This window comes from Oncorhynchus keta, unplaced genomic scaffold, assembly GCF_023373465.1.
Source record: "Oncorhynchus keta strain PuntledgeMale-10-30-2019 unplaced genomic scaffold, Oket_V2 Un_scaffold_19987_pilon_pilon, whole genome shotgun sequence".
Lineage (NCBI taxonomy): Eukaryota > Metazoa > Chordata > Actinopteri > Salmoniformes > Salmonidae > Oncorhynchus > Oncorhynchus keta.
This window is the reverse complement of record NW_026290851.1, coordinates 67,492-84,510: the sequence shown is the minus strand read 5'-3', so window position 1 is coordinate 84,510 and position 17,019 is coordinate 67,492. Positions and strand designations below refer to the sequence as shown.

At 48.4% G+C, this 17,019-nt stretch overlaps 2 protein-coding genes and 1 long non-coding RNA gene across 53 annotated transcripts; 2 read left to right on the top strand and 1 right to left on the bottom strand.

Moving 5' to 3' along the window:
- Positions 1–557: 557 nt before the first annotated feature.
- LOC127927959 (buccalin-like) lies at positions 558–1,979 on the top strand. The gene is made up of 3 exons (XM_052514724.1): positions 558–1,024; positions 1,142–1,219; positions 1,259–1,979. The coding sequence occupies exons 1-3, from the start codon at positions 558–560 to the stop codon at positions 1,704–1,706; spliced, it is 993 nt and encodes a 330-aa protein (XP_052370684.1). The 3' UTR covers positions 1,707–1,979.
- A 2,985-nt stretch (positions 1,980–4,964) lies between these two features.
- On the bottom strand, positions 4,965–15,974 carry LOC118381473 (zinc finger protein 835-like). 50 transcript variants are annotated; one of them, XR_008129694.1, is made up of 9 exons: positions 15,395–15,974; positions 14,904–15,090; positions 13,537–14,652; positions 6,815–7,508; positions 5,739–5,816; positions 5,621–5,698; positions 5,463–5,502; positions 5,309–5,388; positions 5,166–5,231 (listed from the first exon to the last, which is right to left on the bottom strand). XR_008129694.1 is itself a non-coding variant. In XM_052514727.1 (7 exons), the coding sequence occupies exons 1-7, from the start codon at positions 15,785–15,787 to the stop codon at positions 5,472–5,474; spliced, it is 2,499 nt and encodes an 832-aa protein (XP_052370687.1). In that variant the 5' UTR covers positions 15,788–15,973; the 3' UTR covers positions 5,431–5,471. The 50 variants fall into 50 exon arrangements, 15 of the variants coding, with proteins under 15 accessions (XP_052370696.1, XP_052370690.1, XP_052370694.1 ...); XR_008129696.1 differs by lacking the exons at positions 5,463–5,502; positions 5,621–5,698 and having other exon boundaries at positions 5,177–5,231; positions 5,699–5,777; positions 15,395–15,973; XR_008129722.1 differs by lacking the exons at positions 5,463–5,502; positions 5,621–5,698 and having other exon boundaries at positions 5,177–5,231; positions 5,699–5,811; positions 6,845–7,508; positions 15,395–15,973.
- LOC127927965 (uncharacterized) lies at positions 6,944–13,315 on the top strand. 2 transcript variants are annotated; one of them, XR_008129731.1, is made up of 4 exons: positions 6,944–7,083; positions 12,581–12,754; positions 12,962–13,075; positions 13,190–13,315. It is a non-coding gene; the product is annotated as an uncharacterized LOC127927965 (long non-coding RNA). The 2 variants fall into 2 exon arrangements; XR_008129730.1 differs by having other exon boundaries at positions 12,962–13,132.
- Positions 15,975–17,019: the final 1,045 nt, after the last annotated feature.

The following is a 17,019-nucleotide window of genomic DNA, read 5'->3' as shown; positions in this document are numbered from 1 at the left end:
ATGGCTATGCTAACGTTACAATGTTGTACATGTAAATAAACTGTCAAACTCTCGTTGGCTTCCTACTTCCGGTTTAGCGCCGACATGCGGTCTGGAAGTTAAAGGCAACGTACTTAATTAAGTGTAAATACTTTGAAGTATTACAAGTAGTAGTAGTTTTTGGGGGGCATCTGTACTTTACATATTTTACCACATTTTACTCCAAATCATGGACTTCTTACTCCATACATTTTCCCTAACACCCAAAAGTACTCATTACATTTTGAATGCTTAGCAGGACAGGAAAATGGTTCGAGACACGCATGTATCAAGATAATATCCCTGGTCATTCCTACTGCCTCTGATCTGTCAGACTCACTAAACACAAATATGTTGTAAAATATGTCTGAGTGTTGGGAATGAAACTCTTGAGGAAATGAGGGATACAAATGATGTTATGATGTAGGATGCTTGTTCCTGGCATGGTTTTGGGAAACGCTGCCTTAGAGCACCTGTCAAACTCATTCCGCGGAGAGCTGAGTGTCTGCAGGTTTTCGCTCCACCCTTGTACTTGATTGATGAATAAAGGTCCCTCATTAGTAAGGATCTCTGTCTTAATTGAAAGGGAAAAAAGAAATACCAGCAAACACTTGTCCCTCCTTACAGCCATTTTGAGTGATCATCTTAAACCAGGGCTCTCCAACCCTGTTCCTGGGGAGCTACCATCCTGTAGGTTTAAACCAGGCCTCTCTAACCCTGTTCTGTCCTGTAGGTTTAAACCAGGCCTCTCCAACCCTGTTCTGTCCTGTAGGTTTAAACCAGGCCTCTCCAACCCTGTTCTGTCCTGTAGGTTTAAACCAGGCCTCTCCAACACTGTTCTGTCCTTTAGGTTTAAACCAGGCCTCTCCAACACTGTTCCGTCCTGTAGGTTTAAACCAGGCCTCTCCAACACTGTTCCGTCCTGTAGGTTTAAACCAGGCCTCTCCAACACTGTTCCGTCCTGTAGGTTTAAACCAGGCCTCTCCAACACTGTTCCGTCCTGTAGGTTTAAACCAGGCCTCTCCAACACTGTTCTGTCCTGTAGGTTTAAACCAGGCCTCTCCAACACTGTTCTGTCCTGTAGGTTTAAACCAGGCCTCTCCAACACTGTTCTGTCCTGTAGGTTTAAACCAGGCCTCTCCAACACTGTTCCGTCCTGTAGGTTTAAACCAGGCCTCTCCAACACTGTTCTGTCCTGTAGGTTTAAACCAGGCCTCTCCAACACTGTTCTGTCCTGTAGGTTTAAACCAGGCCTCTCCAACACTGTTCCGTCCTGTAGGTTTAAACCAGGCCTCTCCAACACTGTTCCGTCCTGTAGGTTTAAACCAGGCCTCTCCAACACTGTTCCGTCCTGTAGGTTTAAACCAGGCCTCTCCAACCCTGTTCCGTCCTGTAGGTTTAAACCAGGCCTCTCCAACCCTGTTCCTGGGGAGCTACCATCCTGTAGGTTTAAACCAGGCCTCTCCAACACTGTTCTGTCCTGTAGGTTTAAACCAGACCTCTCCAACACTGTTCTGTCCTGTAGGTTTAAACCAGGCCTCTCCAACACTGTTCTGTCCTGTAGGTTTAAACCAGGCCTCTCCAACACTGTTCTGTCATGTAGGTTTAAACCAGGCCTCTCCAACACTGTTTGGTCCTGTAGGTTTTTGCTACAACCTTCAGGTAGCGCACCTGATTCTAATAATTAGCTGGTTGATGAGCTGATTCTAATAATTAGCTGGTTGATGAGCTGATTCTAATAATTAGCTGGTTGATGAGCTGAATCTGGTTAGTGACAACTGGGGTTGGAGCGAAAACCTATAGGAGGGTTGCTCTCCAGGAACAAGGTTGGAGAGCCCTGGCTGAAACCTATAGGAGGGTTGCTCTCCAGGAACAAGGTTGGAGAGCCCTGGCTGAAACCTATAGGAGGGTAGCTCTCCAGGAACAAGGTTGGAGAGCCCTGGCTGAAACCTATAGGAGGGTTGCTCTCCAGGAACAAGGTTGGAGAGCCCTGGCTGAAACCTATAGGAGGGTTGCTCTCCAGGAACAAGGTTGGAGAGCCCTGGCTGAAACCTATAGGAGGGTAGCTCTCCAGGAACAGGGTTGGAGAGCCCTGGCTGAAACCTATAGGAGGGTTGCTCTCCAGGAACAAGGTTGGAGAGCCCTGGCTGAAACCTAGGAGAGCATGCTCTCCAGGAACACCATTGCCAGAGCCCTCTGTCACCTAGGAGGCCTGTTGCACAAACAAGGTTAAGACATCCGGGATAAACCTATGGTGAATCATTTAAATGCTGATGGCAGTGACTTCTTGGTTACAAAGAGCTCATCCACAGAGCAGACACGGATTCATTAAGCCAGGTGAAACCAATTTGATGAGCATGAAAACCATGGCTCAACCAAATGACCCCGCCACAGATCACAGATTAACTGATTTACCATGGCAACTAGAGCCGAACTTTTCCCCGGAGATTCTGCTCAGGAGGCATAGAGCCAGTATTTTAAGAAGAAAGGCACCACCGCCAACAATAAAGCAACAAAAAATGATGTAATTTACACACTCACCGAATGGTGAAACATCACATCCAATTCAAATATTTAGTTCCAGACAAAAACGCAGTGTAGAAATTATGCCAACGGTTAATTGAAGATGTTCTAACTGCTCGTGGTGAAGTCCATCACACTGTATCCTATAAAGAAAAGCCTTATATTGGTTATTTCCTTTATTCTGGCAGTTACCTGTAGCTGTTTGACCGCTTCTGAATTTAAATGTTTCCATTTTTTTGTGTTTCTCCCTTTCATTTGAAAACAATGCTTTGACAGGGCGACGTGCGCAAATTGGTGGAAAAGAATAAATAAAATTTAATTGAATAAATAGAGTTCTTATAATAACACTTTAGTTCTTATAGAACGCCAGCAAAAAAAAGCATCTATTTCATGTTGCTCACTGCACTGCATTTCACACTACTTTTAGTATTATACTTGTTTTAAGGCTCAAATGAATGTCCTGATTAATTTGTGTTTTTCATCATCAAAATTACCTAGCATTATAAGCAAAAAAACTTCCAGTGATGTGCATTGAACCAGTAAAATTCTCATCTTATGATTTCAGATGGTTATAATCAATGACTGCGTGATCAGCAATTTGTGGCAAAACTGCTACATCCAAAAATAGTTATTTTGCTAAGATCACAACCATCTATAATCTTAGCGACTGTAAAATAAATAATCAAAACATCATTGTAAGCCTATCAGAACACCAAAAAGTTTATTTTGTTTAGAAGTCATAAATACGTAAATCTAGGCTGCGGGCAGATCGCGATGGCTTCCTTACTGCCGCCCGAAAGAGTCGCGCATCGTGCCCTGGATAAGGGGTAATAAAGGAGAGACGTTTTTCCCCCAATGTTCATTTATTGGACCATGGCGTTATATGAAATGCAAGTCATTTCTTAGTATCATGATATCTTCAATAAGTAACATAAGATATATAAAATAAACAAGTAATTAAAATGCACAGGATTACATAGTATGATTATCTTACACAGCACAGTGGACTGTATCGTACTGATCACAACAACACACACACAAATACATGCGTGTTACAGACGCGCACACACACCAGAAAGAATAACGATTCTGTAGTCATAAGATGCATTGTGAGTGTCCAAAATAGCACCCTATTCCCTATATAGTGCACTGCATTTCAGCAGAGCCCTTAAAGGTTCCCATATGGGCCTTGGTCAAAAGAAGTGCACTATATAGGGAATAGGGTGCCATTTGGGATGATGATATGGACCCAGCCCGTGTTTAAAGGTGCCAGAACTGCCAGTGTTCCTCTCTCCATCTGCGGTAAGGGCATGAGTCTCTCATATTGACATTGATGTAGGTATTTTTTGCTTAGCTCTTCCTACCCTGGGTGATTGGTTGGACCTTCCACTATTCTAGGAATACCCTGGGTGATTTATACCTACAGAGTACTAGAGCCCCACCCTGGGTGATTGGTTGGATAAATTACTAGAGCCCCACCCTGGAAAATTGGTTGTTTTTCCACTTTTGATACTAGAGCCCCACCCTGGGTGATTGGTTGACCTTCCACTACTAGAGCCAGTGTTTTGAACCATACTGAAGTACTGGGTGATTGGTTGGACCTTCCACTACTAAAGCCCCACCCTGGGTGATTGGTTGGACCTTCCACTACTAGAGCCCCACCCTAGAATGATTGGTTTGAAGATTCTTCCACTACTAGAGCCCCACCCTGGGTGATTGGTTGGACCTTTATTCTGAGCCCCACCCTGGGTGATTGGTTGGACCTTCCAATTTTAAATAATGCCCCACCCTGGGTCATTGGTTGGACCTGTCCACTACTAGAGCCCCACCCTGGGTGGTTGGTGGTTTCCACTACTAGAGCCCCACCTTATAGAACTGAGGTGATTGGTTGGGACCTTCCACTACTAGAGCCCCAAAAAAAGCCCTGGGTGATTGGTTGGACCTTCCACTACTAGAGCCCCACCCTGGGTGATTGGTTGGACCTTCCACTACTATCCATCACCCTGGGTGATTGGTTGGACCTTCCACTACTAGAGCCCCACCCTGGGTGATTGGTTGGACCTTCCACTGCTACCCCACCCTGGGTGATTTTGCCTACCCATGGGTGAAAAAAATGGACCTTCCACTACTAGAGCCCCACCCTGGTTGATTGGTTGGACCTTCCACTACTAGAGCCCCACCCTGGGTGATTGGTTGGATCTTCCACTACTAGAGCCCCACCCTGGACGTGATTTTCCCCACCCCATTTATTGGACCCTGGGTTTATGAAATTCCACTACTAGAGCCCCACCCTGGGTGATTGGTTGGACCTTCCACTACTAGATGCCCCACCCTGGGTGATTGGTTGGACCTTCCACTACTAGAAGCCCCACGCCTGCCCCACCCCCCACCCTGGGTGATTGGTTGGACCTTCCAGTACTAGAGCCCCACCCTGGGTGATTGGTTGGAACTTCCACTACTAGAGCCCCACCCTGGGTGATTGGTTGGACCTTCCACTACTAGAGCCCCACCCTGGGTGATTGGTTGGACCTTCCACTAAAAGAGCCCCACCCTGGGTGATTGGTTGGATTTTTCCACTACTAGAGCCCCACCCTGGGTGATTGGTTGGACCTTCCACTACTAGAGCCCCACCCTGGGTGATTGGTTGGACCTTCCACTACTAGAGCCCCACCCTGGGTGATTGGTTGGACCTTCCACTACTAGAGCCCCACCCTGGGTGATTGGTTGGCCCCACTACTAGAGCCCCACCCTGGGTGATTGGTTGGACCTTCCACTACTAGAGCCCCACCCTGGGTGATTGGTTGGACCTTCCACTACTAGAGCCCCACCCTGGGTGATTGGTTGGACCTTCCACTACTAGAGCCCCAGGGTGATTGGTTGGACCCCACTACTAGAGCCCCACCCTGGGTGATTGGTTGGACCTTCCACTACTAGAGCCCCACCCTGGGTGGTTGGTTGGACCTTCCACTACTAGAGCCCCACCCTGGGTGATTGGTTGGACCTTCCACTACTAGAGCCCACCCTGGGTGGTTGGTTGGACCTTCCACTACTAGAGCCCACCCTGGGTGGTTGGTTGGACCTTCCACTACTAGAGCCCACCCTGGGTGATTGGTTGGACCTTCCACTACTAGAGCCCACCCTGGGTGGTTGGTTGGACCTTCCACTACTAGAGCCCCACCCTGGGTGATTGGTTGGACCTTCCACTACTAGAGCCCACCCTGGGTGGTTGGTTGGACCTTCCACTACTAGAGCCCACCCTGGGTGGTTGGTTGGACCTTCCACTACTAGAGCCCCACCCTGGGTGATTGGTTGGACCTTCCACTACTAGAGCCCACCCTGGGTGATTGGTTGGCCTTCCACTACTAGAGCCCCACCCTGGGTGATTGGTTGGACCTTCCACTACTAGAGCCCCACCCTGGGTGATTGGTTGGACCTTCCACTACTAGAGCCCCACCCTGGGTGATTGGTTGGACCTTCCACTACTAGAGCCCCACCCTGGGTGATTGGTTGGACCTTCCACTACTAGAGCCCCACCCTGGGTGATTGGTTGGACCTTCCACTACTAGAGCCCCACCCTGGGTGATTGGTTGGACCTTCCACTACTAGAGCCCCACCCTGGGTGATTGGTTGGACCTTCCACTACTAGAGCCCCACCCTGGGTGATTGGTTGGACCTTCCACTACTAGAGCCCCACCCTGGGTGATTGGTTGGACCTTCCACTACTAGAGCCCCACCCTGGGTGATTGGTTGGACCTTCCACTACTAGAGCCCCACCCTGGGTGATTGGTTGGACCTTCCACTACTAGAGCCCCACCCTGGGTGATTGGTTGGACCTTCCACTACTAGAGCCCCACCCTGGGTGATTGGTTGGACCTTCCACTACTAGAGCCCCACCCTGGGTGATTGGTTGGACCTTCCACTACTAGAGCCCCACCCTGGGTGATTGGTTGGACCTTCCACTACTAGAGCCCCACCCTGGGTGATTGGTTGGACCTTCCACTACTAGAGCCCCACCCTGGGTGATTGGTTGGACCTTCCACTACTAGAGCCCCACCCTGGGTGATTGGTTGGACCTTCCACTACTAGAGCCCCACCCTGGGTGATTGGTTGGACCTTCCACTACTAGAGCCCCACCCTGGGTGATTGGTTGGACCTTCCACTACTAGAGCCCCACCCTGGGTGATTGGTTGGACCTTCCACTACTAGAGCCCCACCCTGGGTGATTGGTTGGACCTTCCACTACTAGAGCCCCACCCTGGGTGATTGGTTGGACCTTCCACTACTAGAGCCCACCCTGGGTGGTCTGCCTAAATGGCGGGTCGGTCCCAGGGGCTTGGGAGCATGTGACCGCCGGTGTTGTTGGAGATTGTTTTTCCGGACGTAGGCCTTCCCGCAGTCATAACACTGGTACGGTCGCTCTCCTGTGTGCGTTCTGAGGTGGACTCGGAGGTCGTATTCCCGGGTGTAAGTCTTGCCACACTCAGGGCAGAGATAGTGTTTTTCTCCCCTGTGGGACATGGTGGGTTTCTGTGGTGCCGAGATGTGGTGGCTTCCCTCCCTCTGCGCTGCCGGGAGGTGGTGGGTTCCTCCCTCTGCGCTGCCGGGAGGTGGTGGGTTTGTGGTGCCGGATGGTTGTGGGTTTGTGGTGCCGGTTGGTTGTGGGTTTGTGGTGCCTGATGGTTGTGGGTTTGTGGTGCCTGATGGTTGTGGGTTTGTGGTGCCGGATGGTTGTGGGTTTGTGGTGCCGGATGGATGGTTGTGGGTTTGTGGTGCCGGTAGGTTGTGTGTTTGTGGTGTCGGTAGGTTGTGGGTTTGTGGTGCCGGAAAGTTGTGGGTTCCCTCCTTGCCAATCTGATTCAGGAATGGTTGTGGTTTCCCAACATTATGTCTGTTGTCCGGAGGTTGTTTCGCAGCTTCTGAAGAAGTCGTCCTCATGTCCATGTCAGGCAGCAAACTGGGATCCCTGCCTGCATGACAGACAAAACGGACAGAGAGAAAGGAGAGACACAATGCAACAATGTTATTGTTAAGGTGTGGATGAGTATACTAAGTCATGGTTTACATGTTGGTTTAAACAACATGGTTTGGATCACTGACAGTTAGTAGTAGCTAGTAGTCCATCAGGATGTATTAACGGTAAAGGAGGACACTCACCTGTGTGCACTTTAAAATGCGTTTTGAGATTCCCTTTCTGGTTGAACCTCATCCCACACACAGAGCACTGGTAAGGCCTCTCTCCTGTGTGTGTTCTCACGTGTCTCTCCAGTTTGTTTGCTTGTGTGAACTCCTTCCCACAGTCCGGACACTTGTGAAACCTCTTCGGTCGCCGTCGTTCTTCTCCCCCGGAACAGTTGAATCGCTCGTGGGTCATCAGGAGTCCTTTACTGATGAAGCCCTTGCCACACTCCGAGCAGAGGAAAGGCATCTCTCCTGTGTGTGTTCGCTCGTGGACTTTTAACGTATACTTACTAGAGCAGGTCCGTCCGCACACGGAGCACAGGGGCTTCTCCTCTGTGTGCGTTCGCTCGTGGGCTTTCCAAGCCGGTTTGTGATAGTAACCCTTGCCACAGAAAGAGCAAGAGTAAGGCATCTCTCCTGTGTGGGATCGCTGGTGTTCTTTTAATGATTCTTTATTGAACCTCTTGCCACACACACAGCAGGTGTAAGGCTTGGCTCCCGTGTCCGTCTTCAAGTGAACCTCCAGAACACACTTTGAGGAGAACTCTTGTCCACAGCAGCAGGTCATCTTCTCATTCGGGTCAGTTTTAATCTGTTCAGAATTCCTCTTTTGATGGTATCTCAAACTACATTGATGAGCGAAGCCCTTGCCACACTCAGAGCAGGTATAAGGCTTCTCTCCTGTGTGTGTTCGCTGGTGTGTTTTCAAAGCTTGTCTAATAATGAATGTTTTCTTACACACAAAGCAAGCGTAAGGCTTCTCTCCTGTGTGGGTTCTCATGTGTATTTGTAGCGCCGATAATGTCTGGCAGTGTTTCCCACAATCTGGGCATCGGTGGGTCTTTTTCTGCCTCGTTCTGCGTTTCATCTGGTGTTGTTCAGGTTCTCCTGATGTAGAGGGTCTCTCCCCGGCTGCAGAGTGAAGACAGGACATATATAGTTAGTGAGACTGAGTCAGACTCAGGTTCTCCTGATGTAGAGGGTCTCTCCCCGGCTGCAGAGTGAAGACAGGACATATATAGTTAGTGAGACTGAGTCAGACTCAGGTTCTCCTGATGTAGAGGGTCTCTCCCCGGCTGCAGAGTGAAGACAGGACATATATAGTTAGTGAGACTGAGTCAGACTCAGGTTCTCCTGATGTAGAGGGTCTCTCCCCTGGCTGCAGAGTGAAGACAGGACATATATAGTTAGTGAGACTGAGTCAGACTCAGGTTCTCCTGATGTAGAGGGTCTCCCCAGCTTCAGGTGATGGCTGGGACTCTCCTGTGGGGATGAGACAGGACATATATAGTTAGTGAGACTGAGTCAGACTCAGGTTCTCCTGATGTAGAGGGTCTCTCCCCTGCTGCAGAGTGAAGACAGGACATATATAGTTAGTGAGACTGAGTCAGACTCAGGTTCTCCTGATGTAGAGGGTCTCTCCCCAGCTTCAGAGTGATGGCTGGGACTCTCTCCTGTGGGGATGAGACAGGACAGATATAGTCAGTGAGACTGAGTCAGACTCAGGTTCTCCTGATGTAGAGGGTCTCTCCCCAGCTTCAGAGTGATGGCTGGGACTCTCTCCTGTGGGGATGAGACAGGACAGATAGTCAGTGAGACTGAGTCAGACTCAGGTTCTCCTGATGTAGAGGGTCTCTCCCCAGCTTCAGAGTGATGGCTGGGACTCTCTCCTGTGGGGATGAGACAGGACAGATAGTCAGTGAGACTGAGTCAGACTCAGTGTGCATATGCAGACCTACCGGGTTTCTCCCTTATTTTACAACGTCTCCTGTGCTTCTCCTGTTGCAGGATTGATGGCAAAGCAATCCAAGACAGCTCCCCAAATGGCACCCTATAAAGTGCACTCCTTTTGACCATAGCCATAGGGTTCTGGTCAAGAGTAGTGGACGAGATAGGGAATAAGGTGCCATTCTGGTCAACAGTAGTGGACGAGATAGGGAATAGGGTGCCATTCTGGTCAACAGTAGTGTACTAGATAGGGAATAGGGTGCCATTCTGGTCAACAGTAGTGTACTAGATAGGGAATAGGGTGCCATTCTGGTCAACTGTAGTGTACTAGATAGGGATTAGTATTCCCTTTGGGACCCATCCCAAGTTAGCATGGCTCCAGCTACTCACCTGTATTATCTAGTTCCCAGTCTTCTTCTTCTTCTTCTTCTTTGACTACGATATTAAATGTTGGTGTTTCACTGTTGATGTCCAGACTCACAGTAACCCTCTCCTGACCCTGCGGTTTTTCTTTCTGATCACCATGGTTACTGTCCTCCTGGTCGCCATGGTTTCTGTCAGGACCCGGGGACACCGTGGGTTGGGGTTCAGTGGAGCAGGATGGAGACGGGCTGGACGGGTCTTCAGAGTCCTATATGATGAAGAGTGACAGCGCAGTTTTAACAGCACACTAGTTAGTTAGAATTATTAATATGTAGATTTAGCAATATGACACCATCCTATTTTTTTTGTTTGCTATGGAAAGAAATACAACTTCTCTCTGAAATAAACCTTTCCAGCTGAGTAGAACTGGTTGAGGAACTATCAGTGGAAAGCTTCAAGTCGCTCGGTGTACACATCCCTGACCATCTGAAATGGTCCACACACACACACAGTGTGGTGAAGAAGGCACAACAGCGCCTCTTCAACCTCAGGAGGCTGAAGACATTTGTCTTGGTCCCGAAGACCCTCACAAACTTTTACAGATGCACAATTGAGAGCGGCTGTATCACCACCTGGTACGGCAACTGCACCGCCCGCAACAGGGTGGTGCGGTCTACCTAACGCATCATCAGGGGCACACTGCCTGCCCTCCAGGACACCTACAGCACCCGATGTCACAGGAAGGCCAAAAATATCATCGAGGACATCAACCACCCGAGCCACAACCTGTTCACCCCGCTATGTGTATGTGACCAATAACATTTGATATCAATCAATGCAAACCAAAATACACCAGCAACTGTTGATTGTATTGTCATTCATCTAGCTAGTTAGTTAACTAGCTACGTTACCTTACTAGAAAACATTATATCAGCGAGCTACAACATAGTCAGCTAGTAACGTTACTGATGTTGCTACCGTTCACTGTAGTCTATAAAATACTGAGCAACTTGATTTACTAACCAGCCACAACATTTGGTATAGCAACCGCAGGGCAGATTGCAGAAAAGAGATGTGGCGAGCACACATTCAGATTCTTACCTCGTCCATAGCATAGGGATTTAATCCCTGAGATAACTAGAAAACTAGTTGAGTTTTAAAATGTATAATGATGACTTGCAATGTTGTTGGTCGTAACCTCGAGTCTCGTTGGATGGAAGCTGAGTAATACCAACGTCTGAGGCTATTTAATCAAAAAGCTGCGGTCTTCCTTTCCATTACATTTTTTTTTCTGCAAAAAGTGTTTTTTGAACGATGAGATGCTATAAGTGAAGTTCGGTAAACTGTCGGAACTCAGTTTGGCTTCCTACTTCTGGTATGAAGTTGTCTTGTGTTTGTGCTGTAGCGCCCCCATGCGGTCTGGAGAACAAGGAAGGAGAGTACAAGTCTCTTTCAACGAAGCTGCCTGACCGTTTCTAAAGTTAAATGTTTTTATAGATAAAGGTAATAAGGAGAGAAATACGTTTCCCCTCCTCCCAATGTTAATGTATTGGTCCATGTCATTATGACATGCAAGTCACTGTGGATTTCATAGTATCATGACAGCTTCGATCAGTAACATCAGATATATAAAAAAACACAAGGACTAAAATGCAAACACTTCATTTTTGTTGATTTAAAATATGCACAGGACGACAACTACAGTTGGAATGATTATCTTACACAATACAGCAGACTTTATTGTACTGATCACAGATGAGGAAGCAACACACACACACACACCGCCACCATCCGGGTTGAAGTGTAAAGACAACAGATGCCATCTCTGCTTATACCGTCAATGACATGAAAATGTAATGTTATAAGGCGTATAGAAAAAGGGGCCGGCCGTTTGATACTGGCATTATGACACGTACGTCTCTGTGGATTCTTATTGTTGCATCATTACAGCTTCAATAAGTCACATAACATATTTATATATATTTCTTTTTTTTTAAACACTAGAATGGATGTAAATGCAATCGCTTAATTTTTTTGTTGATTTAAAAAATATGTACGTTACTATAACTACGGTTGGCAAGATTATCTCGCTCGGCGGTAACGATTATTATACTGACCATAAATGAGGAAGCAACAACACACACACACACACACACAAACGGAAGCAAAAATAACAGTTCTGTGTAGTCATGAGAGACATGCAATGTCCAAAATGGCACCCTATTCCATTTATAGTGCACTGAGCCCTGGTCAAAAGCAGTGCACTACATAGGGAATAGGATGCAGACCATAGCCGTGGAGTTTAAAGATGCCAGTACTGCCAGTGTTCTCTCTCCATGTCTGGTAAAGGCATGGGTCTCTCCACCCGATGTAAAGGCATGGGTCTCTCCACTGTGTGGAAGGGCATGGGTCTCTCTCCACTAGAGAACGGAGGCGTGGCTTTATCAACCCTGGGCAACTGCTGCTTGGAGCGCCCCATCCTGGGTGATGATTGGTTCGGTCTCCTGCTACTGGAACCCATGCTGACGGGTCTGCCTAACTGACGGGTCGGTCCCATGGGCTTGGGAGCGTGTGACCGCCGGTGTTGACGGAGCCCTTGTTTCCGAACAAAGGTCTTTCCGCATTCATCGCACTGGTACGGTCGCTCTCCCGTGTGCGTTCTGAGGTGGACTCGGAGGTCGTATTCCCGGGTGTAAGTCTTGCCACATTCAGGGCAGAGATAGTGTTTTTCTCCCCTGAGGGACATGGTGGGTTTCTGTGGTGCAGAGAGGTGGTGGGATGTTCCCTCCCTCTGTGGTGCCAGGAGGTGGTGGGTTTGTGGTGCCGGTAGGTTTTGGGTTCCCTCTCTCTGTGGTGCCGGGAGGTGGTGGGTTTGTGGTGCCGGTAGGTTTTGGGTTCCCTCTCTCTGTGGTGCCGGGAGGTGGTGGGTTTGTGGTGCCGGTAGGTTTTGGGTTCCCTCTCTCTGTGGTGCAGAGAGGTGGTGGGATGTTCCCTCCCTCTGTGGTGCCAGGAGGTGGTGGGTTTGTGGTGCCGGTAGGTTTTGGGTTCCCTCCCTCTGTGGTGCCGGGAGGTGGTGGGTTTGTGGTGCCGGTAGGTTTTGGGTTCCCTCCCTCTGTGGTGCCGGGAGGTGGTGGGTTTGTGGTGCCGGTAGGTTTTGGGTTCCCTCTCTCTGTGGTGCCGGGAGGTGGTGGGTTTGTGGTGCCGGTAGGTTTTGGGTTCCCTCTCTCTGTGGTGCCGGGAGGTGGTGGGTTTGTGGTGCCGGTAGGTTTTGGGTTCCCTCTCTCTGTGGTGCCGGGAGGTGGTGGGTTTGTGGTGCCGGTAGGTTTTGGGTTCCCTCCCTCTGTGGTGCCGGGAGGTGGTGGGTTTGTGGTGCCGGTAGGTTTTGGGTTCCCTCCTCGTCATGCTGATGGAGGCAGCGTTGTGGCCTCCCAGCTTTACGTCTGTTGTCCCGAGGTTGTTCAGAGGGAGTCTCCATGTCAGCCACTAAACTGGGATCCACTCCTGTATAGACAGACACAGGGAAACTCAGTGGGCCCATATGGGCCCTGGTCAAAAGTAGTGCACTATAGATGAATAGGGTGTCGTTTGGAACAATGCAACATGCAACAATGTTATTGTTAAGGTTTGAATGAGATTATTGTTTTAAACAACATGGTTTGGATCACTGACAGTTAGTAGTAGCTAGTAGTCCATCAGGATGTATTAACGGTAAAGGAGGACACTCACCTGTGTGCACTTTAAAATGCGTTTTGAGATTCCCTTTCTGGTTGAACCTCATCCCACACACAGAGCACTGGTAAGGCCTCTCTCCTGTGTGTGTTCTCACGTGTCTCTCCAGTTTGTTTGCTTGTGTGAACTCCTTCCCACAGTCCGGACACTTGTGAAACCTCTTCGCTCGCCGTCGTTCTTCTCCCCCGGAACAGTTGAATCGCTGGTGGGTCGTCAGGTATGCTTTACTGAGGAAGCCCTTGCCACACTCCGAGCAGAGGAAAGGCTTCTCTCCTGTGTGTGTTCGTTGGTGGACTTTTAACGTAGTCTTATTAGAGAAGGTCCGTCCGCACACGGAGCACAGGGGCTTCTCCTCTGTGTGCGTTCGCTCGTGGGCTTTCCAAGCTGGTTTTTGGTAGTAACCCTTGCCACAGAACGAGCAAGAGTAAGGCATCTCTCCTGTGTGGGATCGCTGGTGTTCTTTTAGCCGTTCTTTTTTACCGAACCCTTTGCCACACACACAGCAGGTGTAAGGCTTGGCTCCCGTGTCCGTCTTCAAGTGAACCTCCAGAACACACTTTGAGGAGAACTCTTGTCCACAGCAGCAGGTCACCTTGTCGGCGGAGTCTTTCTTCTGGTGTAATCTCAAGCTACTTTGATAAGTGAAGCCCTTCCCACACTCAGAGCAGAGGTAAGGCTTCTCTCCAGTGTGGATTCTCTGGTGGACCTTCAGTGCTGATAACGATGGGCAGTGTCTCCCACACTCGGGGCAGGAGTGGGTCTTCCTGACTCCCCATTTCCTCTTCTGTTGTTCAGGTTCTCCTGAAGCAGGACTCTGTCTTTTTCTCTTCTCTGTCTCCTCTCCTGTGTGTGTCCTGTTCTCCGTCTCCTCTCCTGTGTGTGTCCTGTTCTGGTGTCTCCTTAGTGTGTACAAGGAGACAAACTTCCTCCCACACGCTAGGCAGCTGTGAGTCTTAGTTTTGCGTTTCGCTCGTCGTTGTTCAGGTTCTTCTGATCCGGAATGTTCAGGTTCTTCGTATTCGGAATGTTCAGGATCTTCGGATTCGGAATGTTCTGGTTCTTCCGTTGAAGAGGGACTATATTCACTGGCAGATGGTTGGTTGGGACTCTCACCTGTGGGACAGAGATGGGAGAGAATAAGGAACAGAGGCAAGTGAGTCCAGCTCATGTTGTTATTCTTCATTTGGTCCTGGGGAATAATGTCCTGTCCAGTGGGTGTACTTGTACATCCTGTCCCAAGGCTTAATTATCTACAGACTGTGCAGTCTTTCGTTCCATCCAGCACTAACACAAAAACTAACACAAAGTGTTCTAAGTTAATGGACATTAAAGTACATCTCATCTTAACACATCTAATCACTTACCTGTAACACAGCAATCCCAGTCGTCTTCCTCCTCCTTGACGACAACAACTTTTTGTAGAACTATCCGCAGACTACCCAGTTTTGACCTCTGGTCACCATGGTTGCTGTCGGGACCCGGTGATGACGTCGAGAGTTGGGGTTCTGAAGAACTGGGTGGGGACTGTCTGGAGGATGAGTCTTCTGAGTCCTACAGTACAAAATAGAGATTGTGTCAGTGTAGTCTTAAAGTAATAAGGATCTGGGCCTATATATTAATAAAATGTCTCAGAGTATGGGTGCTGATCTACGATCAGGTCCCACCCCCCTTATGTACATAATTCATTCGTTATGATCCAAAAGGCTAAACTGATCCTAGATCGGGCCAAATAGCCTGCGATTCTAGGCTACTGAAGCTGAGCTAATCTGTATCTGTTTTCTGATCTACTTTAATAATTGTCTGGCCAGTAACTGTGAAGTGTCCGTGACCGGGATTTAATACTCCCGTCACTCACGTTCTCCCTCCGTTCTGGTGGTATGTGTCTCTCTGGATCCGGGTCTGTCGAGCTCTCAGCGCCCCCCTCGTTCTCGGTTCTGCTTGGCTCGGTGCCGTCCAGTGTGTCCACTTGCGCTGACTGCCTGAGGCTAGCATCTCGTTGTATCGTTTTGATGTCGTTTTGCAATTGGCGTAACCAAGACATTCCCTGGTCCTCTAATTTCATTAAATCATCACTTTCACAATATTCTTCTATTTTACGACGCAGCGAGCGATAATTCCTCCCTTTGACGTCGAGGCCATCTTGACCAGCTATTCCACAACGTTCACACAGGTAACGTAAATGGTTCTCGGTTAAATTCCACAAACTCTGTTCGATTCCATCCAGCAACGTTTCTCTCTCTCCGCTCATATTGTCCTACCCACGTACCACCAACAACAACAACACGTAGTCAATGACAAGACAGCTACAATCCGTTCAAGAGATTGTTAATGAGTTACTACTGTGTTCTGGAGAGAAGCAGCTAAGCTAAATATTAAACATGCTAGCTAGCTTCTCGTCGACTACTTCCTATTTTCTTCTTCGCCCTTTTTGATTCTGCTGTAGTGTTGTTGTTGTAATGTTTGCAAACCAACTGAAAATGCGCATTACCGCCACCTATTGTTGTGGCGGTAATGCCACACAGGAGTGTTTATTTTATTTTTATTTTACCTTTATTTAACCAGGCAAGTCAGTTAAGAACACATTCTTATTTTCAATGACGGCCTGGGAACAGTGGGTTAACTGCCTGTTCAGGGGCAGCTCGGGGGTTTGAACTCGCAACCTTCCGGTGCCTCGGTCCAACGCTCTAACCACTAGGCTACGCTGCCGCCCCAGTGTGGAGTGTAAAGACAAACACGATGTAAAACTAGAGAATATCCAAATAGGTACTGAACGGTTTGTTGAATTGAGAGATGAAAGTTGTGGCAGTGATGATTTATTCAATCAAATACCTTATGCGGAATTGCCACACTGACTGTCTTCACATGATGTCAGTATGCTACTGCTGACAGTCATCAGGTTTCTTAGCAACATCAGGGAGCTTCAATAAAGTGAAGATAATGTGCTGTGTTGTGTCAATTAATTCAACATACATATCTGCAATAGGATACAATAACTAATGATATCATGAACCTAATTATTTCCTAATCAATGGCTTTGATCAGGTCCTTAAAATAGAGTCAGAGCAGGAGTGAGGATTGTGTTTGGGCTCCTGAGTGGTGCCTCGGTCTAAGGCACTGCATCTCAGTGCAAGAGGAGTCACTACAGTCCCTGGTTCGATTCCAGGCTGTAACACACCCGGCCGTTATTGGGAGTCCCATAGCGCGGTGCGCAAATTACCTAAACAATATTTTTTAAATGTAACCTTTAATTAACTAGGCAAGTCAGTTAAGAACACATTGCTATTTACAATGATGGATTTGAACCGGGGACTGTAGTGACGCCTTTGCACTGAGATGCAGCGTCTGAGACTACTGCGCCACTCTGGAGCCCAATTAGCCCAGAGTCGTCTGGGTTTGGCCGGGGTAGGCCGTCATTGTAAATAAGAATTTGTTCTTAAAACTGACTTGCCTAATTAACTAAAGGTTAAAAATAAAAGGCAT